General features: G+C 38.3%; 1 protein-coding gene across 5 annotated transcripts in view; it reads left to right on the top strand.

The window, feature by feature from the left end:
• The first annotated feature begins 142 nt into the window (after window positions 1-142).
• The window catches only part of FAM149B1 (family with sequence similarity 149, member B1), a 67,130-nt gene continuing 58,336 nt past the window's right edge, over window positions 143-8,936 (top strand). For all 5 annotated transcript variants that reach the window (XM_008582167.1, XM_008582165.1, XM_008582166.1 and 2 more), the window contains exons 1-3: window positions 143-275; window positions 5,203-5,307; window positions 6,570-6,699. In XM_008582167.1, the coding sequence (XP_008580389.1) occupies window positions 229-275; window positions 5,203-5,307; window positions 6,570-6,699 (282 nt within the window). In that variant the 5' untranslated portion in view covers window positions 143-228. The remainder of the gene's footprint in view (window positions 276-5,202; window positions 5,308-6,569; window positions 6,700-8,936) is intronic.

The following is an 8,936-nucleotide window of genomic DNA, read 5'->3' on the forward strand; positions in this document are numbered from 1 at the left end:
GGCTGGTGCACGCGTGCCTTCGTCACTTCCGTCCCCGCGGGGAAGCAGGGAGGTGGGAGGACTGAAGAGGTGGGAACTCTGCGGAAGTGGCGGTCTGGAGTCTAGGCGACGGGGTGAGACGGCGCCGGTAGGTGGCGGGAGGGGACCGGGCCGGAGCCGGCGGGAGGGCCAGGTCCGGAGGCCCCCACCCTGGCCTGCCCGCCGCGGCCGCGGCTGAGGAGGAGGAGGATGATCTCCAGATACACCAGGAAGGCCTTGCCACACAGCTTGGAGCAGTGAGTGGACCGCTGAGCCATCTCAGCCGGGGCCGCGGGAGGCTGAGGCGGGCCGAAGGCACTCTAGGAACCGTCATTGACCAGTCCTTCGCTGCTTTACTTTCTCAGGGCTGGGGAGAGAAACAGTTCTACAGAATTCTCTATTCCCAGCCCTGTCTGTTGCTGGCACTTGTCCCACCATCTCCAGCTGAGGGCGTATCACCCGTGCTATCCTAGGATTTGGCCTCTTGGGCTGTACTTCCTGAACTCAGGGACCGGGGCTCCTAAGGCATTTGTAGTCTCCGCAGTGCTTCATTCCCCACTGTCAATAGCCATTCACAACTCTAGAAGTTATTAGTAGCTAACTGAATGCTGCAATAAAGTTGAATACATCTAGTGCCAGACACTGTGCACAGTTGTTTACATGCATTGGCTCATTTAATCCTTTCAACAAGGATATCAGGTTGGGAATATTATTTTGCACGTTTTCCAGATGAAGATCCCAGATTTAAAGATTGTAGCATGCCAAAGATTACACAGCCAGGATGTGGTAGAGCTGAGAGGTACAAACCTGGCTTTGATCTGATAATGAAGTCCGTGGCCATAACTTTTACACATACTGCTTCTCCATTTCTACAGTTAAATGTCGGAATCCATAAGGACCCGTTTTTTTTTTTTTTGTCTTTTGTCTTTTTTCCGTGTCCGGCAACGGATCGCAACCCTCAGTGTTGCCCCCGTACCGGGCCGGGGACCGGCAACGGGATCGCAAGCCTCGGTGTTGCTCCCGCGCCTCGCTCAGCCAGTGAGCGGGAACCGGTCTGTATATGGGATCCGAACCCTCGGACGGGAGCGCTGCCACGCTTCCCAAGCGGTGCACTATCCAGTGCGCCACCGGGTCGGCCCCATAAGGACCCGTTTTGCTTCTGGTTTAAAGACCCAGTTCCTACCCCTAGTGATGTGTTGTAATTTATCAAGTAATGATAATATCTTGCATTTATCAATGCTTTACACTTTCAAAAGGACTCTCACTTTTTGATGCTTAAAACAACTCTGTAAGATAGCTATGATTATCTTCAGTTTTTGATAAGATGAAATTATGCCAGAATGATTACACATTTTAAGATTATATAGCCAATAGAGTCAGGATTTGAGCTTGGGCTTTTTAACACCAAAAATTTTTTTTCCTTCACTGAGCTTTGTAACTTTAGCAACCATACATTTATTAATTAAATATTAACCCTACATGGTAATAGCAAGCATGATATTTTGAGGCACACTTGGTTTTCTGGCTAGGCTTTTTTTTTTCTAGCCATGTGACTTTTAGGCAAATTACTAAATCTCTGAGCCTTCATTTATGTATTATAGGAAGAAGACCTTCTTATCTAAAAGCATATTTAAAAGGCCGGCCAGGTGGCGCACTGCTACGGCGCTCCCGCTGAGGGTTCGGATCCCACATGCAGACCAGCCGCTCACTGGCTGAGCGAGGTGCGGGCACAACACCGAGGGTTGCGATTCCGTTGCCGTCCCGGTCCGGTGCGGGCGCGACACTGAGGGTTGCGATCCCTTGCCAGTCACGAAAAAAGACAAAAAGGAAAAAAAAAAAAAAAAGCATATAAAGTGATGGTGTAAGACTTGACACATAGTAGATTCTCAGTAGAAGGTAATTTCCTTGTCCCTTCCCACTTTTACTTGATACAATAGACATACAAAGAAAACAAGCCTAAAAATCTTTCCTTGCCTTTCAGAATTTTATCTATTAAGAAATAGGATATCTATATGGTAGCAATTCAGATAATGAGCTCTTTAGGAGCTGAGAAGAAGAAACAGTCATTTCCCAATAAAGTGAACAGGGCTTAGCTAAAAATCTGCTTTCATAATTAATTCTGATCATTCTGAGAGTAAAAAAGAAAAAAACTCATATGGAAAAAAATGTCGATAGGCACTTAATGGAACAGAATTATTGAGTCAGTATAGTTGTTCTTGACTGTTGATTTGATACGTCCTAAAGATAATTCTCCCAAAATATGATTCTCTAGCTGGAGTCATGATGAAGTAAATAATGAAGATAATGAAAATAAAATGCATATAAATGACAGTAAGTTAAAATCAATTTTTACTTTAGATATTTTAACAATAATCTGCCTTCAAGCAGTAACTTTAGTTTTCTCCCTAACAGAAATTATGGATGTTGAAAAGAGTTTGGAAAGAGTGATTTTCAACATATAGCTTAACAGTCTGTAATAAAAAATTTCAAGCATAAATGTATAGAGAATAGTATAACCACCCATCACTCCATGTTCAACAGTTATCAAAGTTTTGATATATTTGCTTCATCTATCTTCTTTGTTTTTTTTTTTTAGCCTTTGTTCCTCTCTGTGACATAAGGAAAGCAAAACCCCAGACACTATCATTTCACCCCATATATTTCAGTAAGCATCTCTAAAAAGTATAAACTTTTTTTTTTTTTTAAAGATGACCGGTAAGGGGATCTCAACCCTTGGCTTGGTGTTGTCAACACCACGCTCAGCTAGTGAGCCAACCGGCCATCCCTATATAGGATCTGAACCCATGGCCTTGGTGTTATCAGCACCACACTCTCCCGAGTGAACGATGGGCCGGCCCAAAAGTATAAACTTTTTAAATGTAATCACAATGCTGTTATCAAATTGAAAAATACTTCTTTGTTATTATTATGTAATTGTCACTTCATAGTTAGATTTCCCTGACAGAATAAAAAATCTCTTGAGTCTCTGTTTCATAGCTGCAATCCATATATCTGATCCCTACCATTTTCTCAAAGACAAGCTCTTGGTTGTAGGATCATTGAATGAGAGAAGTGCAGATAGCTCTGCACAAATCAATCTCCATCATTAGAGAAATAATTTAAAGTGCAAGCTCCACTGACTGGGCCCTCAGCTTATATCTTTATATACAAAAATGGTATAATTCACTAAAATCTCAAACTATTCTTTTCCTCTGAGAGGCCCTGGAGCCAGAGTACTTGGATTTGAATCCTAGCTCCATCATTTTCTAACCATATGACCTTAAACAGGTTACTTAATTCCTCCGTGCTCTTTTCCTTTCCTGTGAAATAAGAGTATTAGAGATTTATAATACATATTTGCATATTAAAAGCCCAGAGAAGACCTCTTGTAAAGAAACCTCAGTAACTTTGTTTAAACCTCTAATGTTTCCTAAATTTACTTGACTACAGAATTTGTTGGGAAGAAAATTCTACTGTAGATGATTAGGACTAGAACAAATAGTAATTGACCCCATAGTTTGTTCCAGTGCACATGTTGAACTCTAGCAATGTCCAATAGAAATATAATATAAGCCACATACATAATTTAAATTTTCAGGTGGTCATATCAAAAAAAAAATTAAAAATTTTTTACCTTTTTATTTTGAAATAAAAGACTCATAGGAAGTTTCAAAAATAGTACATAGAGTCCCATGAACCCTTCACCCAGATTCCCTAATGGTGAGATTTCATATAATTAGTCATTTCAAGGCCAGGAAACTGACATTGGTACAATATTGTTAACTAGACTACAGACCTATTCACTTTTCACCAGTTTTGACATCCACTCCTATATGTGTGTGTTTGTACATTGTATTGTGCTATACAATTTGTATAGTTCTATACAATTTAGTTTATACAATTGTATAATTCTGTACAATTTGGTCCCATTTATAGATTGGTGTAGCCACCACTACAATCAAAATAGACAGCTGTTTCATCAACACCAAGGAACTTCCTTTTGTACCCGTTTATAGTTATATCCACTCCTGTCTCCATCCCCTGTCAACCACTAATCTGTTTTCTACTTCTCTAGTTTTGTCTTTTGTGAATTTTTTTTTTTTTTTTTTTTTTTTGTAATTGGCTTTGGCTTTTTTCGCTCAACATGATGCCCTTGAGATCCATTCAAGTTGTTGCATGTATCAGTAGTTCATTTTTTATTGCTGCGTAATATTCCATACTTACACTTGTATTAGAGTTTAACCAATCACATGTTGAGGGATGTTTGAGTTGTTTCCAGTTCTTTTTCAATTAGAAATAAAGCTGCTATGGATATTTGTGTACACATTTCTGTGTGAACATGTTTTCATTACTCTGCGTTCAGTACTCAGTGGTATAGCTGCTATGCCTTTAGGTAAATGCATGTGTTTAGTTTTATAAGAAACTGCCAAACTATTCCAAAGTGGCTTCAGCATTTGACATCCTCATCAGCAATGTATGAGTTATCCAGTTTCTCCATATCCTTGTCTACATTTGGTATTACCAATATTTTTTATTTTAGTTGTTCTAATAGATGTGCAGTATTTTCAATTTGCAGTGAAATTAATTTTAAGGATATATTTTGTGTAATCCAACATATCTAAAATATCATTTTAGTATATGATCAATATAATTGATGAGGGCCGGCCCGGTGGCGCACTGCTACAGTGCGCCGCTTGGGAGCGCAGCGGCGCTCCCGCCGAGGGTTCGGATCCCACATACAGACCGGTTCCCGCTCACTGGCTGAGCGAGGTGCGGGCGCAGCGCCGAGGGTTGCGATCCCGTTGCCGGTCCGGTCCGGTACGGGCGCGACACTGAGGGTTGCGATCCATTGCCGGACACGAAAAAAGACAAAAAGGAAAAAAAAAAAAATATATATATATATAATTGATGAGATAGTGCACATTCTTCATACTAAGACTTCAAAATCCAGTGCGTTTTACACTTATAAACACAATCAATTCTGGCTAGCCACATATTAACTCCTAGTGGTTAGTGGTTACTGTATTGGAGATTGCAGTTCCAGAGCAGCAGGAAGTAGTTGACTAACTTCTAGATCAAGTTACTGAAAAGTATGTATTTTTTTCTTTACAAGAAATATAACTTTTTAAAAAAATTAAAGAAAAAAAAAGAAATATAACTTTTTTATTTTTTAATCTTTCACAGGAAAGGAATAACAAAACATGCTCTTAATCATCATCCACTTCCAGAGAAGATTTGTGAAATTTCCTCTACCTGTGATAGCCATGAAAAAGATACAAGTTCCCAAAGGTAATAATACAAAGTATACTTGTTTGCTTATTGCTCTTGCTAATGGCAAAGGTTTTGTTTTTGCTTTAGGATTGGTATCAAGCCTTGTGCTAATGAAACAAAGTAAGAATTTTTATCACATGTTTTTAGTACCATTCGATTTTCATTCTGGAACAGCTAATGGCAATATGTACTTATTTTCATAATCTTTGAGCAGTAGTATTGTGAAGTAATTAAGAACATGGATTCAGGGCTGGTGGGTTAGCTCAGGTGGTTACGGTGTAGTGTTATAACACCAAGGTTAAGGGTTTGGATCCCCATACTGGCCAGCCACCAAAAAGAAAAAAAGAACGTGGATTTAGGAGCAATCTGACATTTGATTTTTAGGCCTGGTCCTGCCACTTATTAGCTGGTAACATTGGACATGTCACTTACCTGATAATACTATCTCTTATAGAGTGTTGTGAATATAAATGAGATAAAGTGTGTAAAGCTGGACACAATTCTTGGCCTATGGTAAATACTGAGTAAATATAAGTTGCAGTTATTATTTTATGAAATAAAACAGAGGAGACTAACTTCAAAGAAGGTTCTGAGAAGCAATTTATTATCATTGAAAAACTATAAAGTCGGGGCCGGCCCAGTGGTGCACTGCTACAGTGCGCCGCTTGGGAGCGAGGTGGCGCTCCCGCCGAGGGTTCGGATCCCACATACAGACCGGCCGCTCACTGACTGAGCAAGGTGTGGGCGCAACACCAAGGGTTGCGATCCCGTTGCCGGTCCTGGTCTGGTACAGGCGCGACACTGAGGGTTGCGATCCGTTGCCGGTCACGAAAAAAAGAAAAACTATAAAGTCATGAAACCTAGTTTTAAAACCTGGAACTAAACCTCAGATTCTTTTTTTTTAAAATTGAGTTCTACATCACTAGATTGTTGTGAGGATAAAATGAAATTAATATGTGTAAAAGTACCATACAAGTTCAGATACTACAGTGAACATTTCTGAAATACTTGTACTTGTCAAGAGTATATGTTATAAGTGGAATGTTAAAGTATTCATTGTAGACTATGACTAGATTTGGAAGGGCTGCCATCACTTCTATAGGAATTAGGTAGACTTTTCCATAATGCTTGAATTTCAAGTTCTTCATTTATTTTTGCCTCTGCAGATATATTTGTCCATGTGCTTATCAGTTGATAAGTTGCTAAGTAGTTAATGCTGCAGAAACTTGAGGAAATATAATAATTTTTCTGTCTTCTCTTCTCCCAAATTGTGCATTTAGTGAGTCTGACATCACACGAGAGTCACCTTTTACATCAGCCAACACTGAGAATTCAGAGTCTGCTTTTCCAAGTTATACAGGCACAGGCATCTCTACTGAAGGCAGCTTGGACTTCTCCTGGGGATATGGTGTGAGTTGTATGTTATCAGTGGTATAGAGTGCTTGGGAGACTATTCTGGGGGTTAGGATTTGTCAGTATATTTCATTCCTTCACTCTCTTGAATTGTTTCTTTATATTTTAAAACTTAAATTTATCACACTTTGTAATGTTTGTTAAGAAGCATCAATCCTCACCTTCTTTCAGCATTTGCTTTGTTTTATGGATATAGCAGTTGAGCCTTGGAGATACTTAGTGTTTGACTTAAACAGTTGCAGGTTATTATGGATCTGGGCTCTGGATCTATACCTTTTGCCATGCTCAGTCCGCTAATATGCCTCTCAACCACTAATGTTACCTTGTTAAAAATGTTTTTGAAAGTTTATAATTAAGCCATTGTAGGCGGGAAATGTTAATGATATGTTGTTAAATGAAAACAAGTAGGTTAAAGTAGCATGTATACTGTGGTTCTAATTTTGTTTTACATATATCTTTGCTTATGCGTATTAGAAAAAAGAACTAATGATATTTACCTAAATGTTGTTCATTTGTTGTTAATTAGGTGATGAGATAATGAGTGATTTTTACTTATTTATCTATTTTTGGCTATCTTCATTAAAAAAATTTTTTTTGGTGGCTGGCTGGTATGGGGATGTGAACCCTTCACCTTGGTGTTACGAGTACCATGCTTTAAACTAAGTGAGCTAACTGGCCAGTCCTAAAATACTGTTTTTTAAAAGACCAAGAAAATTTAAAAGACAAATTTTGTGCATAATTTTATCACTTTGAGGCCATAGGTATTTTTGTGTCTTTATCTTCTTTCAATCTGTATTTCATTTGGCCTACAATCATGGTATACATATAATATTATGCTTTATTTTTTTCACTTATTATTTTGTAGTAATAATTTTTTTCACTTACTATTTTGTAATAATTTCTACAATCTTATTTTATATGGTTTTATTGTTAGCAACCTGCTTTTTTAAATAAAAAGGTTGCTAATTGTTAAAACCTATTATTATTACCATGAATTATTTTCTAATCATTTTTGAATGTATATATACTTTCCTTACATAGTTGTATGATATATGTGCATATTATTTTGTGGTCTGCTTTTTTTACTTATACCATTATTTCATATAGATGTTTTCTTTTACTATCTCCATACCTGTCAATTTGAATAGTTATATAATATTTCATTGTGATAATATATCATAATTGGAGCTTTCCCATATTACCTGATGCTTGGGTATTCAGTTTTTCTTCATTCATTTGACAAATATTTATTGACCATCTTTATTTTTTTAATTTTATTTATTTCTTTATTTTGGCAGCTGGCCGGTACAGGAATTGAACCCTGGAATTTGGTGTTATCAGCACCACACCCTAACCAATTGAACTAATCATCCAGCCCCTCAATAGATATTACTGAGCATGTTTGCTGTCACTGTACTTGACCCTGGGAATATGTAGGGAGCAAAACTTACATGATGTAATAGTCTAATGAGGGAGATTGACAAAAGCAAATAAAATACAAAATGTGATAAGTACTCTAAGGAAGACAACAGGCGCTGGCTGTTTAGCTCAGTTGTTTAGAGCACAGCCTTATAACGCCAAGGTCACGGGTTCAGATCCCCTTACTGGCCAGCCACCAAAAAAAAAAAAAAAAGGAAGACAGTAAGGTGCTGAAATAGTACATTATTAGGGGGATTCACTTTATACAGGGCTATTAGGTAGGGCAGATCTGAGACTTGTAGATTGAAGAGTTAACCATGTGAAGAGTAAAGAAAGCTTTCCAGACAGGTAACCAGCAGCATATACAAAAGCCCCAGGGAGTATAAGAGCTTCGTGTTTCCATAGGAAAGTGTTTGGTTTGTTCTTGGAACTAGAAAAGGTCAGGGTGGTTGGAGGGTGGTGAACCAGGGGAAGAAGAGCACAAATGAGATCAGAGAGGTAGGCAAGACTAGATCATGTAGGCCATTGCAGGCCATGGTAAAGAATTTCAATTTTATTATAGAGAATTAATTAATTTATTGTCTGATCAGGAGGATTTAGTGTACTGACTGTATATTTCCATCACTTCTCTCTATATTGTGATTAGTATCTCTTTGTAAGTTACAAATGTCATACAGATGTTTCCCATTCCCCTGCTATCATTTAGTGTTTATTGTGTAACAGATTAAAAAAAAATTTAAATATAACCATCTCACTTTTTTTTTTTTTCCTTTTCGTCTTTTTTCGTGACCGGTAACGGGATCGCAACCCTCGGT

This window comes from Galeopterus variegatus, unplaced genomic scaffold, assembly GCF_000696425.1.
Source record: "Galeopterus variegatus unplaced genomic scaffold, G_variegatus-3.0.2 Scaffold2529, whole genome shotgun sequence".
Lineage (NCBI taxonomy): Eukaryota > Metazoa > Chordata > Mammalia > Dermoptera > Cynocephalidae > Galeopterus > Galeopterus variegatus.